This window comes from Diabrotica virgifera, chromosome 1 (genome assembly GCF_917563875.1).
Source record: "Diabrotica virgifera virgifera chromosome 1, PGI_DIABVI_V3a".
In the NCBI taxonomy this organism is placed as follows: domain Eukaryota; kingdom Metazoa; phylum Arthropoda; class Insecta; order Coleoptera; family Chrysomelidae; genus Diabrotica; species Diabrotica virgifera.
Window position 1 is genome coordinate 159,341,943 of NC_065443.1, and position 20,399 is coordinate 159,362,341.

The following is a 20,399-nucleotide window of genomic DNA, read 5'->3' on the forward strand; positions in this document are numbered from 1 at the left end:
TTTTAGAATCTATGGAAATTAATAAACTGAAAAATACAGATATAATTCTGAATGACCAACTCCAGAAAAACAGCTCCCCACTCCTCAACCTCTTCAGTTAGAGACTTAAAAAGGCAAACACATTGTAAATTATATCACTTGAGAAAGGCACTCTGCCGAAACAGCTGTAGTCAGATAGTTGTAAATAATAAATGTTGTGGAAGTATAGAAAACAAAAGTTTTCAGTGTTTTATTGTGAGATAAAATGAACTTCCATCAAGTAACGGTCGAATCCATCAATTATACATATAAAAGTTTGTATAGCTGAAATTATGTTCATGGTTTGTTCTACACCTCGATATTTAGAAATAGTTCAGTGATAATAAAAAATACTAAAGTATATATCTATAACTGTGTGCATTTGTCAAACAATACAAAAGCCAGTGTACCTAATGCAACATTTTTATGTGTGAGACGTGGAATAATTAAAACACTGGTGCTAGATTCAAACGTGCCTGTGATCGTGTTCATTAAAATGGTGATTACTTACGAATCATAGAACTATGTAATGTTGTGCCCAATTCTGTTAAGGCGTTACTTAATTCGCGATGATATCTTTCAAATACTTTGTTATCTGTAAATACAATATAATAATATTTAAACATGTTAATCATCAATAACGTAGATGAAATAATAGTTAAGAAGAGAAACCAATAAATGCGAAGATATTTTTGGAGCTCTAATATTATGAAAAAAATTATACCTTTTTTAATAGATGGACTGATAAGTAAACTCCCTTGAAATAAAAAACATGTGTTTTCAAAAATCCATTTTTCTATTCGATATAATCTCCTTTACGCTCAATTTTGTTTCGCCCTTTGTTTCGCCAAGTATCTCTTCTCTGGAACTGAATTTTTTATTTACGAGCCATTAAATTTGGCGAATAAGCTGCATCACAATTCGAAGCTCTTGGATGTTGTCATAATGCTCTCGTGAGTTGGTGCATTGTCTTGGAGAAACAACAGTTTTTCTTCTGTATATGGGACTGTTTATCACTTTTCCCGATACAGTTTGTCTAAAAACGCATAATAATATTGACTATTGATAGTTTCAACCTTTTCAAGATAGTCAATTAAAATCATGCCAACGTGTCTATGACTTTTGAGACCCATTAATCGACTTGGTCGCTTCGGAGCTCTTTTTCACATTTCAGTCCACTATTCACTCTGTTCTCTGGTGTATGATGGTGAATCCAGGTTTCATTAACGGTTAATTCTTTTCCTTAAAGTTCCATCTCCTATCGGAGGTTGGATATCATAATGACTGTGGTAACTTTGTTGACTGCTGCTCTGAAATAGTTGTGATGAACTACAGTTAAACCATTCTCTAAGGTTCCTCAGCCAGGAAATGCGTCTTCTTCCTATGCTTCTTCTTCCTTGGATCCTTCCTTGCATAATAATTCTCAGCAACTCATATTTTTCTCCTCTGGTAATGTGATCCAAATATTCCAGTTTTCTTGTTTTTATACTGTTCATAATTTCTAACTCCTTATTTAAACGTCGTAGTACTTCAGCATTGGTAATCCTTTGAACCCACTGAATATAGAACCATTTCGTTGACTTTCTTCACATTTTCCAGTGTAACTGTATCAATGGTCAGTCCAGTACATGGTTCTTACAATGTAGATATACGGGCATTACGAAATTCACGAAACAGTGACTACAAAATTTGACAGTGTAGCCTACAGGAGCATAAGCCCCGTAATATATTGGTAGGGGAGCGAAGTATGCTAAATGTGCAGTCACTCGAGCGCTTTGGGGACCTATTGGGTTGTGATTATTAGGTCCTAAAACCAAAAAAAGTTAAGTAAAATTTTCCATTTTAGCGGGCGCTTGCCATTTTTTAATTTAATTTTCCATTTCCATTAATCGTTTTTTCCGAATATAGCGCCATCTATCCATAATTCGAAAAAATGTTTCGAATAAAAGTTGCTTATTTTTATGAAGAAAATTCAAATCTGCAATAAAAAATGGGGCTCCCATTTAAGATTTTAAAGTAACCCCCCACCCCACCTCCGTGGGGGTCGCGTTTGGTACCATTCGATATATTTTTCAAAAATATTAAATAATTGTATTTTGCAGTTTTTCGATCTGATGTTTATTTTGCTAAATATCGCGGGATTTGTATTTAAAATTTAAAATTTACCCCCCACCCCTCTCTGCGAGGGGTCGTGTTTGGTATCTATCGATAAATTTTTGAAAAATATTGAACGTGTAGTTTTTAGTTTTTCGATCTGACGTTCATTTCGCGAAATATTCGCCTTTTTCTTGTGAAACTTTGTGACTCACCAATTCCCTTCGCCCCGCTCAAATCGTCAGATTTTTTAAATATACACTGTTTTGCATGTACTTAACTTACCTTATCTTAATCTGACAATTTCGAGTATTTTTAAGGAGAGATTTTTTTTTCGGGCCCCCCTAAACGAACTCCCCTGTGTTAAGAGCCAATATATGGCAGAGGTACATCTGCAGGGTACCACGTTTCTCCCCATATGATAATCTGACGCGCTCGAGTAACTACAAAAATCCCCGCTTGGGCTCCCCTACCATATATTCAGCTTTTCTTTTGTTTCCTTTGCAGTTTTATGTCTCAGATAATAATAATTAATGAGAGATCAAAAATCATTTTTGTCCATATGCGTCATTTTTATAAACACGTTACTAATGTCCGCATCACGCTAACATTTGACTTGTATGCCTAAAAAGTTTAGACATTCTACAAGTAATTTTTTTGAGATCTTTAAGGTTGCTGATCAGTCCACCAGATTTATACAAAAATAATATTTTATTTAACATTGGCCTTACTCAGAACTTTATTGAATAAAAATATTAATTTTAAAAACTAAATAAAATAGAGGGGATTCGAATCAGGGCCGTGCGGTGCTATGATGCGGTGAGACAGTCGAATCAGGCGGCATCACAAGAGGGGCGGCATAATCAGTAAAATCAAAATACAAATAATTGAGCAATTCAATAATTAAAAATATATACAGATTTGGGATAAAGTATGGAACTAAGCAAATATCTTTGAAACGAGAAGAACAATATTTATGAAACTTTGCATGCAAGTACAGTGACGCAAAAGGCATCTGATGCCATATTTTTTGTTACTACTCCACTTCCGGTTCCACCGGAAATACCCTTAACTTATTTACTTTAAATGGGACACCCTGTATATTCTTGCAGATTTTAAAAGAACTTGTTATTTTTAATTCATACATACCAAGTTTGGAAGAAAAAACTATTAAAACAAGAGATAAATCCCTTTACAATTAAAAAATAGGTTAATTTATTTACGTTAGATCAATGATATTAAAAATAAAAAAAAAATAATTTCAAATGTTGAAAATGTTTGCTGTTCACCTCCTGGCAACGTGCAAACCTATAAATAAATTCGTGAGTCACTTTTTGCAAAATTTCTCCACGTATTAGTTCACATTCATCAATTATTATTCTTTGTCTTAAATTCTGCAAGCATGTTGGTCGCCTAACGTAAACACGTAATTTCAGATAACCCAAAGAAAAAAATCTAACGGTATGAGGTCCGGAGAACAAGCGGGCCACTCTATGTATCCTCTACGTCCAATCCATGGGTTTAGAAAATTCACTTCCAAAAAATGAAAATTCACCATAACCTATTATCATTAATATTTCAATACGATATTTTCCACTTAAATGAACCATTTTTAATACAACTTATTTCTGTCAATTAGTTCAGTAACAGTTTTACCTACTATACTAAATTCAAATAAGTCATGCAGTGCATGTAAACAACAATTTTAGTCTATGGGCCATTCCACGAAGATACGCCTGTTTTGGATTATTTCGACAACGAATATTTTACTGTGCAACATAAGAAGTACGAAAGTAAATGGCGCTAATAATTATTCCAATAAACAACAATGTAATTTGCAATTTACTTTCGTTCTTATTATTTTGCACAATAAAATATTCGTTGCCGAAGTAATCCAAAACAGGCGTATGTTCGTGGAATAGGGTATACAGCATAGATGGTACTCGTTTATTTCCTATTACGTTGTATTAATTCAAAATATTATCTGCAGACACTTTTTAACAAATTTTATCTACCAAATTTGGTATGTATGAATTAAAAATAACAAGTTCTTTTAAAATCCGCAAAAATATATAGGGTGTCCCATTTAAATTAAATAAGTAAGGGGTATTTCCGGTGAAACCGGAAGTGAAATAGTAACAAAAAATATGGCAACAAATGCCTTTTGCGTCATTGTACTTTCATGCAAAGTTTCATAAATATTGTTCTTTTCTTTTCAAAGATATTTGCTTGGTTCCATACTTTATCCCAACCCAGTATAGAACCAAGTGTCAGCCGAAAATATTAAAATCGGTGAAGATACAGAACTTATTTTGACAAATTTGGAAAAATTAGTTCTTGATTTAAAACGGCTCAGAGGACAAGGCTATGATAACGGGATTAATATGAATGGAATAAGAAAGGGTGTGCAAAACAGAATATTTGAAAAATATCCGAGGGCGTTTTACGTGCCCTGTGCATGTGCATGCCACCTTAGTCATAAAAGGCGCAGCGTCTTCTTCTATAGAAACAACAACCTTTTTTTGTATTATACAAGAACTGTACACTTTTTTTCTGGTTTTACAAAGCGTTTGGAAGTTCTGAAAAAAACATGTTGCACAGCTAACACTAAAACCGTTGAGTACTACTAGATCGTTAAGTCGAATAGATGCATTGAACCCTCTAAGATTTCGATTTTGTGAAATATATAATGCCTTATTCGAAATAGTAGAAGACGTCAAGAATGATTCAGAAACTAAAGTCAAAGCACGACGATTAGTAAAAAATATTAAAAATTATAAATTTATATGCCGTGTAGTTCTTTCGCATGATATTTTATTTCATATAAATTCAGTCTCGAAAACGTTGCAACATGTAACTATAAATTTGTCAGATTGTGTAAAAATATCGTCAGAAGCTATGGAAAAAATGAAAATTTACTGACAATTTGGCTATGACCAAATGAAAATTACTGATAATGAAATTGCAGCAAATCTTGTAAATAAGTTCCGAATCTCCTGCTGAAAATGAATATTGAGGCAAGAGAAAAATGCGTCAATTTGATCTGTGGATCAGCTCTCAACAGAAGAACATCAATTAATTAAAGTAAATTTTTTCATCTATATTTTAAACATTGCCTTTAATTCTTTGATTGATCGATTTTTGCCTTTAGAAACTCAAAATAAAAATTTTAAATTTTTATATGATATTTTTAAATTGAGGGAAATATAAGGGAAAGGGAAAGATGAGAAAATACTAGAAAATCTTCATTCAATACTTTTCATAGAAAAAGAATCGTATATAGAGGCAAATGATTTTCTAGAAGAATTATTGCATGCTTTATCCCAAATGATACCATACTCCATGAAACCTTTAGAGGTTTTGAACTATTTGTGCCAAAATAACCTAATTTCTTTATACCCAAATATAGTTTGTATCACTAAGGGCCGGTATTATCTGTCCCGATTAAACCCCGGTTAGAGGAATTTTGTCATGCGAGGTGCAGAAAGTACCGGCACTAAGAATTTTATTAACCCTCTCTGTCTCGGTAGCTTGGGGAAAGAAGTTTTTCAAAACTAAAAATGATTAAAAACTATTTACGAAGCTTCATAAGACAAACAAAACTAAAAAAATGAGCACTTATTTCAATAGAGTCCTCACTAGCTGCTACTTTATACTACACCAATCTGATTGACGAGTTTGCCAAAATTAAAATCAAAATGATAAAATTGTAATTTTCATAAATGTTATTTAATGTTAATACATATTTCATTTAATTTTAAGTATGTTTTGTTTTTAAAATAAAGTTTTCATTCATTTTGTGTATTTTCATTTAATAAAAATTAATACTAGTATTAAGTTCCAATAATATTTAGGGGGCGGCATTTCGAAGACTTACATCATATTGAAAAGATGTACCGCACGGCTCTGGTTCGAATCACTACTAGTATTTATACAGGGTGTTTCATTGGGAAACGGAAATACTTTAATGGTGAATAGAGGTCACCGAGCCGGTTCTAGATATAGTACATTTTTTGCCCTACCGACTTTTATAACCGAGTTACAGGGTGTTTTATCGATTTTGCCCATTTCTTTCCTAAGACATAACTTTAGAACCACCCTGTATATTTTTTTGATATTTGGTACACATATTTATCATTCAAAACCCAAACGACCGACATAATAACCATAAGAAAAATCCAGGTCCGGATTAACAAAAAATTATAAAGTAATAATTGTGACCTTAAAACAACACCCTGTATATTGAAATTTTGAAAATCTGTTTGCATATTTGAAAAGAGCACAAAAATGTAAGTTTAATGGTTCGCTTCAATTTTTCGGCCAGACAATTTTATGACTTTCATTTTGAAATTATATTGAATTTTTTAAGAACTTTGACATTAAAAAGCAGATATTATTAACTTTTAGTTATAAATTATTAAAGTTAATGAATAAATACTAATTTTACAAATAATCAATACATATTTACCACATTGGAACGACCCAATTACTAATTACAAGAAAAATCCAGGTCCGGATTAAGAAAAAAATATAAAGTAATTGTGACCTTGAAACAACACCCTGTATATTGAAATTTTGAAAAATTTTTTGTGTATTTTAAAAGAGCATAAAAACTGCGTTAAAAGGTGTATGTCAAATTTTTGCGCAGATAATTTAATTACGGAAATTTTGAAATCATATTGATCAATTCTGACAAGGTCACAAGAAGCTACCAGAAAAATGATAAATAATCCCAATGTACTTAGAAAATCGATTCGAAATATTTTAAAATGAGCAAGGAAATGCATCGAACAAAATGGCGGACATTTTGAGCAACTGTTATAGTTCAAATATTTTTAATTTATGTTAAATTGTTGAATTGTAACGAATTTTTGTTTTATTAGATATAGCATTTTTTTTAATTCTTTACTAAATCATTAAAAAATCCCAATTCACGCAATTCTAATTTTTAATGATGTGCATATAGCTACAAATCCAGAGAATCTATGAAGCCAGCGTAGTAAATAAGTATCAAGTATTTTTAAAATAAGTATTGATTCATTAACATTAAATTATTATTAAAAGTTATATTAAGTTATATTAAGTACCTGGTTTTTAATCTCAGAGTTCTTTAAATTTTCAATATAATTTCAAAATTGATGTAATTAAATCAACGGCGAAAAAATTAAAATAAGCCTTTAATCACAGTTTTTCATGCTCTTTTAAAATGCGCAGACAATTTTTTTAAATTTCAATATACAGGGTGTTGGTTCAAGGTCACAATTACTTTGTATTTTTTTCTTAATCTGGACCTGGATTTTTCTTGTCATTAGTAATTGGGTCGTTCCGATGTGGTAAATAAGTATTGATTATTTTTAAAATGAGTATTTATTCATTAACTTTAATAATTTAGAACTAAAAGTTAATAATATTTGCTTTTTAATGTCAAAGATCTTAAAAAATTCAATATAATTTCAAAATTAAAGTCATAAAATTGTCTGGCCGAAAAATTGAAGCGAACCGTTTAACTTACTTTTTTGTGCTCTTTTCAAATATGCAAACAGATGTTCAAAATTTCAATATACAGGGTGTTGTTTTAAGGTCACAATTACTTTATAATTTTTTTTTAATACGGACCTGGATTTTTCTTATGGTTAGCATGTCGGTCATTTGGGTTTTGAATGAGACATATGTGTACCAAATATCAAAAAGATATACAAGGTGGTACTAAAGTTATGGCTTAGGAAAAAATGGGCAAAATCGATAAAATACCCTGTAACTCGGTTATAAAAGTCGGTAGGATAAAAGATGTACTATCTCTAGAACCGACTCGGTGACCTCTATTCACCATTAAAGTATTTCCGTTTCCCAATGAAACACCCTGTATAGCTGTATTACTGTACTTATCAATTCTCTCAAATGGAACTAAAAAAAAGGAAAAACATAACGAGTAAAATTCAAACAAAATATAGCTCAGGATAATTATTGATCAGGTTACAACCGGCAGCCGTGATAGAATATTGGAAGAAGAAGGAATGGCAAAATGTACAGAGTTCACCGGTATTAAAAAAATAATCAGAAATAAAAAATAACAAAACCAATGCAAAAATACGACAAGTTGAAGTGGAAAATTTATTTTAAAATAATAAAAATATGAAATTGTGAAAACCAAACATATTGATTTTTTCTTCTTCTTCTTCCTCTTTATAAGCAATTCTGCTTGTTCATTGTCGGATTGATACCTCTATGGAAGGTTGTCACTCCATCTTTTGCACGGTCGGCCGATACTTCTTCTAATGGTTGGTGATTTATCTCATGCTATTTTGACCACACGTGTCTCCCCCATTCTGGTTATGTGGTTGTTCCATTCTCTTTTTCTATTTAGTGTCCATTAGTTTATACACTGTACGTTACATTGTCTTCTGATATCTTCACTCCTCTTTCGATCTCTCATTGATTTTTTCTGACAGCGGTAATTAAATATATTACATTATACAGAGTGTTAGTAAATAAGTATAACAAAGTTTATTCTACTTGAAAAAATAATGACCGTTTGCTCGATAAACGTATGTCCGCAAATGCTTCGTTCCGAGATACAGGCTGTTGAAGTTTGAGTGACAAACCGAAAATTTATTGATTGCTCTAAAACTGGTTGAGACATGCAAATAAAGTTTGGTGGGTTTTAAGATGTAGTTATTGCGCATTTTTTGGCATACATCTAAGAATTTTATATTCACCATTGGCACGCGTACGGGTAGTGGTCTGAATTATTTTAAAGAAAACAAAAATAGTACGCCAATGAGATATTTCAAATTAAAAATTATTTTTGTATTTCACGTTTAATTTATGATCAAAAACTATTTTTGTCTTTTCTTCATGTAGTGCACCGTTTTATGTAAAAAAAAACATTTTGACGCGTATTTTTCATTTCTTAATTAATTATCACGGGCCCGGATGCATCTAAATATTCCGTATATGTATTTGCCACCAAGGACTTCTCTATTGGTTCTTTGCGGCACGCGGCCATATTTTAACCAATAGACGGTGAGGTGCCAAACACGTATATGGAACGTTATTTGGTGCGAAATTCATATACGGAATGTTAAATATTCGTAGATCAAAAAAGAACATTTTTTATTAGAGTCAGAAAATGAGACTAATTAAAAAATATGTAAAGTAAGTTATCAATCGAAGTAGCACAGAAAACGACAATAAATATCGTCTCCATACCACCAGATTGACAACAGGTGGAATACTTTCTTTGGTTACACCTCCTGAGATTTTCAAAATTTATAAATCAAACAGGATGCCGAGGAAATTAACATGAGAGAATTTTAAATAATTCACAACTCATCTGCTCAGCGTGGTAAAAGCTGCAACAAGAAATATGCCTTAATACTCAAACACAAGAGTCAATTAATTAAAAGTGTATAAACATTCTCAATTTCTTTGCAACACGAAAATGCAGCAGCTGCATAATACTATGGTCAAATCTGAGAGAGCAAGAAGAGTTTATACCGGTTTCGGGCGTTGGTTCCCCTCATCAGTAGTCCCATATCCTCCTCTCTCAGATTCTTTCACGTACCACACTTTGGGCCTTTTCGAATTGCAAAGAAAGAAATGTCACGGATGAACTAGGGCCATCTACTGAAAAACAAAGTAAGTTATCAATCGAAGTAGCACAGAAAACGACACTAAATATCGTCTCCATACCACCAGATTGACAACAGGTGGAATACTTTCTTTGGTTACACCTCCTGAGATTTTCAAAATTTATAAATCATACAGGATGCCGAGGAAATTAAGATGAGAGAATTTTAAATAATTCACAACTCATCTGCTCAGCGTGATAAAAGCTCCAACAAGAAAGATTCCTTAATACTCAAACAAACGAGTAAATGAATTAAAAATGGATAAACATGCTCAATTTCTTTGCAACACGAAAATGCAGTAGCTGCATAATACTATGGTCAAATCTGGAGTGCAGGAAGGGTCTATACCGGTTTCGGGGGTTGTTTCCCCCTCATCAGTAGTTTCCCAGTAGACTCTTCCTGCACTCTCAGATTTGACCATAGTATTATGCAGCTGCTGCATTTTCGTGTTGCAAAGAAATTGAGAATGTTTATACATTTTTAATTCATTTACTCCTGTGTTGGAGTATTAAGGCATCTTTCTTGTTGGAGCTTTTACCACGCTGAGCAGATGAGTTGTGAATTATTTAAAATTCTTTCATCTTAATTTTCTCGGCATCCTGAATGATTTATAAATTTTGAAAATCTCAGAAGGTGTAACCAAAGAAAGTATTCCACCTGTTGTCAATCTGGTGGTATGGAGACGATATTTATTGTCGTTTTCTGTGCTACTTCGATTGATAACTTACTTTGTTTTTCGGTAGATGGCCCTAGTTCATCCGTGACATTTCTTTCTTTGCAATTTGGAAAGGCCCAAAGTGTGGTAAGTGAAAGAATCTGAGAGAGGAGGATATGGGACTACTGATGAGGGGGGAAACAACTCCCGAAACCGGTATAGACTCTTCCTGCACTCTCAGATTTGACCATAGTATTATGCAGCTGCTGCATTTTCGTGTTGCAAAGAAATTGAGAATGTTTATACATTTTTAAAAAATATGTGTTAATGTATTATTAAAGAATTTAAGAAAAATAAGACAATGAAATAGGAAATAAAACAAAATATATTTACATAATTAATAAAAAAATTAAATGTTTTAAATGTATTATCTATGAAAAATTCAATGTCTTTCCCATGTTTAGTTGCATTTGTTTGATTTGGATGTTGGACGAAAGATTGTGACGCATTTTTAACCTTTTTTTAGAAGGTTCATCTTTAGGTGGTAATCCAAATGGTAATCTTTTTTACCCTCCAGTAACTCCCATCTTTCTTCTGCTGAATAATGTTGGTTGCACTCTTATATTGGCCTTGTGTCCAAATCGCCTTGCCGAGGAACTTCCTATATATATATATATATATATATATATATATATATATATATATATATATATATATATATATATATATATATATATATATATATATATATATCGGTTTTAAAACGTTCTCCTACGTCTTCCGATGCCTAGTCGCCATTCACTTCGGTCCATCCAAAGGTCTTCATCCAATTCTCTTTCTCTCATTTCTCGATTTATGCCTTCTCTCCAACTCAGGCGGGGTCTTCCTCTTTTTCGTCTACCATGAGGGGTCCACGTTAGGATTTGTTTCGGGAGTCGTTCTTCGGACATTCTTTGTACGTGTCCATACCATCTAAGCTGTTTGGTACAAATGTCATCTACTATTGTGTGTTTCACATTCATTATTTCCCTAATTCTGTTGTTGGTTACCCTTTCTAATCTTGATTTTCCTGCTGAGCGCCTCCAGAAATCCATTTCTGTTGCTTCAAGTTTTCTCTTGTATCTTTCTTTTATTTGTCATACTTCACTGCTGTAAGTGATTATACTCTTAACAATTGTATGGTCTATTCTGTGTTTGTTGTTGTTTGATATTGACTGGTCCCAGAGGATGCTATTGAGAAGGGTAATTGCTTTTCTTCCCTGGTTGTTTCTTTCTTCTATCGTCCGGTCTACGCTTCCTTCTTGTGTGATGGTCATACCAAGCTATTTATATGCGTCGCAATGTTTAATAATTTCGCCATTCCCCAGTGTAAGGTCCTGCTGTGTCCCACCGATACACATATATTCGGTCTTCTTTATGTTTATTTCCAAACCACCTTTTTTGTACTCCTCTATTAATTTCCTTGTCATATATTCTATATCATCGTAGTCTTGCGCTAGTACAAGTTGGTCGTCTGCAAATGACAAAGTGTATATTGTATTGTTGCTGATCGGTAATCCCATGTTTTTGCATTTGCGTTTCCAAAGTTTTAGAGTTTGTTCGAGGTAGATCTTAAATAATGTCGGTGAAAGGCAGCACCCTTGTTTTAGGCCTTTGCTAATTTGGAATCCTCTCGATAGCCTGCTTCCAACTTTCACCCTTGATGCAGTTTTGGTATACAATTGTTTCGTCGCTGTTATTAAATTTGCGCTTATATTGGTTTTCTCTAATGCTTCCCATAATTTGTTTTGTGGGATGCTATCATACGCTTTTCTTAAGTCCACATATAACAGATGCACCTCCTGGTTGACGGCCAGTTTCTTCTCAATAATCTGTGTAATACAAAACAGATGGTCAACCGTTGATCTCCCTGCCCTGAATCCTGCCTGTTCTTCAGCTTCTATATCTTTATATTCGTTTTCGATTTTATTTTTAATCAGTTTTCCGTATATTCGGCTGATCGAGTTCGTTACAGCGATGCCTCTGTAGTTGTCACATTGATCCCGTCTGCCTTTTTTATGTATGGTGGATATCCATGATGTCTTCCATTCTTCTGGGATTTCCGCTCCGTTGATGCATCTTTGAAAGAGTTTAGCCAGGTTTTCATATAATTTTGTTGTGCCATATTTTATTAGTTCAGCTGGTATGTTCCCTGGTCCTGGTGCTTTGTTATTTTTTAAAAACTTACATACTTCTTCTACTTCTTTTGTTGTTACCCGTAATGGTGAGGCTAAGATATTTACATTGCTGGTATCACTGTTATTTAAAAATTCCGCTCTGTCCTCATTTAGGAGTTTTTCAAAATATTCGTCCCATTGATCCGGTGTGATTGCTGATATTATATCTCTTTTCTTTTCCTGTCGTAGCGATTTTAATACTTTCCAACTTTCTGTACTTCTCCGTCCTCCTAAATGTGTGTTAATCATGTTACACTTTTGCTCCCAAGCCTCATTCTTCTTTTGGCATATCATTTTTCGCACTTTAGCTTGGACCCTCTTGTATTCTACCTTATCGGCGTCCGTCCTTGTGTTCAGAAATTTTTTATACTTCTCTCTTTTATTTTTAATCTCTTGTTCTATTTCTTCGTCCCACCAATACGGAGTTTTTCTGTGGTTTTTTATTTGGAGTCCGAGGGCCTCTGTTGCTGCTTCCTGAAGACATGTTTTTATATAATGATAATGCTCTTCATTGCTGGTAAATTGCATGGTTTCTAACTTTTTATCTAATCTACTCCTGTATAAATCCCTCACGCTTTCTTGTTCTAAGCTGTTTAGGTTGTATTTCTTTTCTGTTAATTTTTCTATTTCCGCTGCAGCTTCTTTTAAATCTCTTGCTCTATCTATTCCTATTGTGAGCTTTGTTTTTAATAGATGGTGGTCACTGCCGCAAGTGGCTCCTCTATATACCCGCACATCCTGTACAATCAATTTAGTCTTTTGTCTTATGATTGTATAGTCTATGATTGATTTCAGCCCTCGGGTATTTTGTGTCCATGTATATTTATGGATATCTCGGTATTGGAAGAATCCGTTTGTGATTTTCATATCATTTTGTTCGCATAAGGCTATTAGCCTAGTACCATTGTCATTTATAGCTTCTTCACCATATTGGCCTATGACTTTATTGTGCTGTTTCTTGCCTGTTCTACTGTTTAGGTCCCCCAAGATTATAATTTCTCGTGATCTGCCGATATTTGTAATTTCTGAATGTAGCTTTTCAAAAAAGTCGTCCTTAATATTCACCAGTGCATCATCGTTTATTGCATATACTCCAATAATCGTAATCTTTTTTCCTTTGATAGTTAGATTCATTTTTATGAGCCTTTCGCTGATGGCTTCCCAAGCAGTTATGAATCTCCTTAGTTTCTTGCGTATAAGTATACCTACACCTTGTTGTGCTCTTTTCTCCTTTGGTACCCCGCTGTAGAAGTAATCATATTCTCCGATATTTTCTGATCCTTGACCCTTTCGTTTTGTTTCGGTAATCACTGCGATGTCTATGTTCAGTCTATTTATTTCGTGTATTACTTCATTTATTTTCCGAGGAACTTCCTGCCGTGTTTAAAAAACTTTCCCAATTTCCCAAGCCGTTTTGGTTTTAATATAGGATAATCTTTCGTGCAATAATAATTTTAATGTTGATGAATCAATTATTCCAAATGTTACCTTTTTATCTTGTAGCGTCTTAATAAAATCTGAAAAACAAAATTCTTGTTGTTCAGCTGTTTCAATTTTGTTTAAAAGGATAGCTTCCCTAACATTATATTCATCAATGTTACTAATGCTGTTAATGATATAATGTTCTGTAATACATTTCCTGTATCTTGCAAGCCAGCTATAGAATAAAAAAGGTTGAACTTTTTCGCCAAAAACTAATTTAGCTACTAACTGCGTATCGCTCTTTAGAATTAGTAGCTGGAACGTTGCAAAAAGATAGGTATATTCAAATAGTGTGCAATCGCAGCTTGATGGTTGCATAATGCACCCAATCTTCCTATTTCGCATCTGCAAAATCCTGTTGCTATATCCACTTCGTAAAGCACACGATTATTTTGCTCACTAGGAACTTTGTATACAGCATTGTACAGTTTTTGATAATTTATCATTCCATACACTATAATGATTGTTTTATTTTTCTTTAAAATACATTAACGCATCAAATAACATTCCATATATGTGTTTGGCACCTTGCTGCCTATTGGTTGAAATATGGCCGCGTGTGGCAAAGAACCAATAGAAAAGTCCTAGGTTCCAAATACATATATGGAATGTTTAGATGCGGCCCGCATCCTGGCTTCCACGCAGGTGGGCCGTGTTTCGAAACCCAGCGCCGGCGAGAACATCCAGACATTTTAAAAATATCTATAGGACCAGGTCGGCTCAGCCTGAATAAAATGAGTACCGTGGGTAAAATCATACGGTAATAATGGGAGGTTGAAGCGTAGCAATGGCCCTGTTACCTCCCTTGCATACCGTAGGCCCTAGATATGGCAGACTACTCTGCTATAATCCCAAAGCCGCGTTAGCAGTATAAAACGGAAAACTATTATTAATACATTATTAAGAACCATCAACATAATAACACTAAACAATCAATACAATAACACTAAACTAGAACAATAACAGAAAATATCACTGAGAAGATTTTAACTAGGTCCAAACCTACAAGAAATAGTCAAAATGACCTCCTTCACTGGTGACTGAAGAATTTGATATTCATCATTGTTGCGCGTACGGGTAATGGTCTGAATTTTTTAAAGAAAGAAATAGTAGGTACGCTACAGAGATATTTCAAATTAAAAACCATTTTTGAATTCCACGTTTAATTTACGACAAAAAATCTTTCTTACCTTTTTTCATATGAGGCGCCGTTTTAATGCAAAAAAAATAAAACACCTTAACATTTACACAGTATTTGAAGTAGTATCTGTGCCTGTGGAAACTACCTCGAATATTTCGTAAGTGTTAAGAAGTTTTATTTTTTTACTTTAAAACGGCGCCTGGTGTGTGTGTGTGTGTGTGTGTGTGTGTGTGTGTGTGTGTGTGTGTGTGTGTGTGTGTGTGTGTGTGTGTGTGTGTGTGTGTGTGTGTGTGTGTGTGTGTGTGTGTGTGTGTGTGTGTGTGTGTGTGTGTGTGTGTGTGTGTGTGTGTGTGTGTGTGTGTGTGTGTGTGTGTGTGTGTGTGTGTGTGTGTGTGTGTGTGTGTGTGTGTGTGTGTGTGTGTGTGTGTGTGTGTGTGTGTGTGTGTGTGTGTGTGTGTGTGTGTGTGTGTGTGTGTGTGTGTGTGTGTGTGTGTGTGTGTGTGTGTGTGTGTGTGTGTGTGTGTGTGTGTGTGTGTGTGTGTGTGTGTGTGTGTGTGTGTGTGTGTGTGTGTGTGTGTGTGTGTGTGTGTGTGTGTGTGTGTGTGTGTGTGTGTGTGTGTGTGTGTGTGTGTGTGTGTGTGTGTGTGTGTGTGTGTGTGTGTGTGTGTGTGTGTGTGTGTGTGTGTGTGTGTGTGTGTGTGTGTGTGTGTGTGTGTGTGTGTGTGTGTGTGTGTGTGTGTGTGTGTGTGTGTGTGTGTGTGTGTGTGTGTGTGTGTGTGTGTGTGTGTGTGTGTGTGTGTGTGTGTGTGTGTGTGTGTGTGTGTGTGTGTGTGTGTGTGTGTGTGTGTGTGTGTGTGTGTGTGTGTGTGTGTGTGTGTGTGTGTGTGTGTGTGTGTGTGTGTGTGTGTGTGTGTGTGTGTGTGTGTGTGTGTGTGTGTGTGTGTGTGTGTGTGTGTGTGTGTGTGTGTGTGTGTGTGTGTGTGTGTGTGTGTGTGTGTGTGTGTGTGTGTGTGTGTGTGTGTGTGTGTGTGTGTGTGTGTGTGTGTGTGTGTGTGTGTGTGTGTGTGTGTGTGTGTGTGTGTGTGTGTGTGTGTGTGTGTGTGTGTGTGTGTGTGTGTGTGTGTGTGTGTGTGTGTGTGTGTGTGTGTGTGTGTGTGTGTGTGTGTGTGTGTGTGTGTGTGTGTGTGTGTGTGTGTGTGTGTGTGTGTGTGTGTGTGTGTGTGTGTGTGTGTGTGTGTGTGTGTGTGTGTGTGTGTGTGTGTGTGTGTGTGTGTGTGTGTGTGTGTGTGTGTGTGTGTGTGTGTGTGTGTGTGTGTGTGTGTGTGTGTGTGTGTGTGTGTGTGTGTGTGTGTGTGTGTGTGTGTGTGTGTGTGTGTGTGTGTGTGTGTGTGTGTGTGTGTGTGTGTGTGTGTGTGTGTGTGTGTGTGTGTGTGTGTGTGTGTGTGTGTGTGTGTGTGTGTGTGTGTGTGTGTGTGTGTGTGTGTGTGTGTGTGTGTGTGTGTGTGTGTGTGTGTGTGTGTGTGTGTGTGTGTGTGTGTGTGTGTGTGTGTGTGTGTGTGTGTGTGTGTGTGTGTGTGTGTGTGTGTGTGTGTGTGTGTGTGTGTGTGTGTGTGTGTGTGTGTGTGTGTGTGTGTGTGTGTGTGTGTGTGTGTGTGTGTGTGTGTGTGTGTGTGTGTGTGTGTGTGTGTGTGTGTGTGTGTGTGTGTGTGTGTGTGTGTGTGTGTGTGTGTGTGTGTGTGTGTGTGTGTGTGTGTGTGTGTGTGTGTGTGTGTGTGTGTGTGTGTGTGTGTGTGTGTGTGTGTGTGTGTGTGTGTGTGTGTGTGTGTGTGTGTGTGTGTGTGTGTGTGTGTGTGTGTGTGTGTGTGTGTGTGTGTGTGTGTGTGTGTGTGTGTGTGTGTGTGTGTGTGTGTGTGTGTGTGTGTGTGTGTGTGTGTGTGTGTGTGTGTGTGTGTGTGTGTGTGTGTGTGTGTGTGTGTGTGTGTGTGTGTGTGTGTGTGTGTGTGTGTGTGTGTGTGTGTGTGTGTGTGTGTGTGTGTGTGTGTGTGTGTGTGTGTGTGTGTGTGTGTGTGTGTGTGTGTGTGTGTGTGTGTGTGTGTGTGTGTGTGTGTGTGTGTGTGTGTGTGTGTGTGTGTGTGTGTGTGTGTGTGTGTGTGTGTGTGTGTGTGTGTGTGTGTGTGTGTGTGTGTGTGTGTGTGTGTGTGTGTGTGTGTGTGTGTGTGTGTGTGTGTGTGTGTGTGTGTGTGTGTGTGTGTGTGTGTGTGTGTGTGTGTGTGTGTGTGTGTGTGTGTGTGTGTGTGTGTGTGTGTGTGTGTGTGTGTGTGTGTGTGTGTGTGTGTGTGTGTGTGTGTGTGTGTGTGTGTGTGTGTGTGTGTGTGTGTGTGTGTGTGTGTGTGTGTGTGTGTGTGTGTGTGTGTGTGTGTGTGTGTGTGTGTGTGTGTGTGTGTGTGTGTGTGTGTGTGTGTGTGTGTGTGTGTGTGTGTGTGTGTGTGTGTGTGTGTGTGTGTGTGTGTGTGTGTGTGTGTGTGTGTGTGTGTGTGTGTGTGTGTGTGTGTGTGTGTGTGTGTGTGTGTGTGTGTGTGTGTGTGTGTGTGTGTGTGTGTGTGTGTGTGTGTGTGTGTGTGTGTGTGTGTGTGTGTGTGTGTGTGTGTGTGTGTGTGTGTGTGTGTGTGTGTGTGTGTGTGTGTGTGTGTGTGTGTGTGTGTGTGTGTGTGTGTGTGTGTGTGTGTGTGTGTGTGTGTGTGTGTGTGTGTGTGTGTGTGTGTGTGTGTGTGTGTGTGTGTGTGTGTGTGTGTGTGTGTGTGTGTGTGTGTGTGTGTGTGTGTGTGTGTGTGTGTGTGTGTGTGTGTGTGTGTGTGTGTGTGTGTGTGTGTGTGTGTGTGTGTGTGTGTGTGTGTGTGTGTGTGTGTGTGTGTGTGTGTGTGTGTGTGTGTGTGTGTGTGTGTGTGTGTGTGTGTGTGTGTGTGTGTGTGTGTGTGTGTGTGAGAGAGAGAAAAAATGGCTTGGATGCGAGTCCGTTAGCCACAGATTTTTATTTTATTTTTACCTCAATTTAATACTTTTGTTATATTTATACCTATTTCACTTAAATGACTATATTTGTTGCTTTCAAGTAGTTTATGAGTAATTTAAATATTTACCTTTTATTTATTTAGACATTTTGGGTTATTTTTAGCATCATAAATCATATAGAAAATGAACACCAACTAAATACTCATTAAACCAACTAAATTTGTAGAATATTTGAATTCAAACTTACAATGTTCATCGTTGTACATTTTGGTTATGTTAGCATCATCAATGTTTTGTCCTAACATAGAGTTAACTAATTTTTCGATAAAATCTTGAACTTGTTCTTTACTTTTTTGAACATGATCCTTATTTTTTAGTTGACTAGATTCCATAACATTATTAGAATCCATAGAAAAGTCTGAAAAAGTAGAAAAACAAATAAAAAAGAAATAATTTTATAATTATTTTAGTATATTTCGAACATCATATTTATTATTTAATAAAAATTGTATTATAAAAGGAAAAAAATAGAGCAATAAAAAGGAAAATTTAATTTCTACATAATTTGTTCAAGTAACTCTTTGTATATAAGCAAAAAACTATAGGAGTAGTCAATAGTTTTTCTAATTCGAGACATTTATTTAAGGGCGAGAAGAGAAAAAGAGAGTAGTCAAACCCTACCTGGTCTCTCTATAAAGCGACTTTCGTGTTCGATATCTAGATCCAACGTATAACAGGAAGAAATAAATTGTACAATTGTACAAAAACAAGATGGCTAAAATGCGTAATCTTCTGGAGGAAAAAATACTTATTTTTGCTATATTTATTAAAAAACTATATTTTTTTTGAAACGAAAAGTGAGATAGACAGTAAATCACTTAAAAAAGTAGGATATTATTTATATACATAGTTGGAATAAAAAGAATATAGTCACAGAAACAAAACAAAAGACATATTAAGGAAAATGAATGTACCGGGCGTCCCAATATGTCCCAATGACTCTTGACCATATCTCAGGAACTGTTTATAGTACACCTTTGACAATAAAATTTTTATAACAAAAGTTGACTCGGGAAAAGCCTGGAAACTATTTTCATAATTGTAGGTCCACCGCTAGAGGGCGTAATTGAATATTAAAAATTAAAAAATCAAAATTAAAAAATCAAAATTTTAAAAATGTACCTGTTGAAAGGGCACTGGGCATATTTGATTTCACAAGTTTAAGTCTACCTTTGCAAATAAGAGGTGGGGGTGGGTGGAAACCTTCTTATGAAAAAATGACTGTAAGTCCGGTTCTGCTAAATCGAATTTTGCATACTTAATCTTGTTGAAAACAGCTCTTTTTCGTCAATATAAGAGTTATTTTCGAAATAGCCTAATAAGTAATATTCCACCTAGTAGATCTTATTTAATTATTTTCGGAAATCTAGTTCTTTTGGAGAATATTAAATACAAGTATGCATTTTTAATCCTGTATTACAAAATTAAATCAAATTAGCAACATAATACCGAAAACTGCATGCCGATACCTTTTTTCTATCTCGAGATATATTAAAAAACGTGTAAATTTCAAACAACTGTTAATGTCACCGGTAAACGAAATTAAGGAAAAGTAGTGTGCTATGGAAAAAACAAAGAAACATTTTCCAGATGTAAACGTATATAATTAATTGAAACAACAATAAGACAAACAACACTATAAAATATAACAAAGAAATAGAAGCAACTACTTACTTAGTGACGACCTAAATGTTCAAATTGTTGCCTATCATTTTCGATGCAAGCATTTACTCTTTCAAGAGTAGATTGAACAGCAGTCTCAATTTCGGCTCTCGCAATGCTTTGAATGGCGTTTCGTATTCTCCTAGATTATTTTTTCTCGAGTAGTGGACCTAGCGACAAAAACAATGCCTAGTGACAAAAATTCTAAAACAGTTAAATCTGTTGCTGTTCAATCTACCCTTGAAAGAATAAATGCTTGCATCGAAAATGATGGGCAACAATTTGAACATTTACGCCTTCACTAAGTAAGTAGTTGCTTTTATTTCTTTAGTTATATTTTATAGTGTTGTTTGTATTATTGTTGTTTTAATTAATTATATACGTTTACATCTGGAAAATGTTTATGTGTTTTTTCCATAGCACACTACTTT

General features: G+C 35.1%; 1 protein-coding gene across 6 annotated transcripts in view; it reads right to left on the reverse strand.

Moving 5' to 3' along the window:
• The window catches only part of LOC114332012 (uncharacterized), a 431,454-nt gene that overhangs the window by 251,388 nt on the left and 159,667 nt on the right, over nt 1–20,399 (reverse strand). For 5 of the 6 annotated variants that reach the window (XR_007696787.1, XR_007696778.1, XM_050645481.1 and 2 more), the window contains exon 3: nt 18,494–18,664. The exons of the other annotated variant lie outside the window; for it this stretch is intronic. Coding sequence is in view for 3 of the 5 variants with exons in the window: in XM_050645481.1 (XP_050501438.1) it covers nt 18,494–18,664 (171 nt within the window). In the remaining 2 variants the exon portion in view is untranslated. The remainder of the gene's footprint in view (nt 1–18,493; nt 18,665–20,399) is intronic. 6 annotated transcript variants of the gene reach the window in all.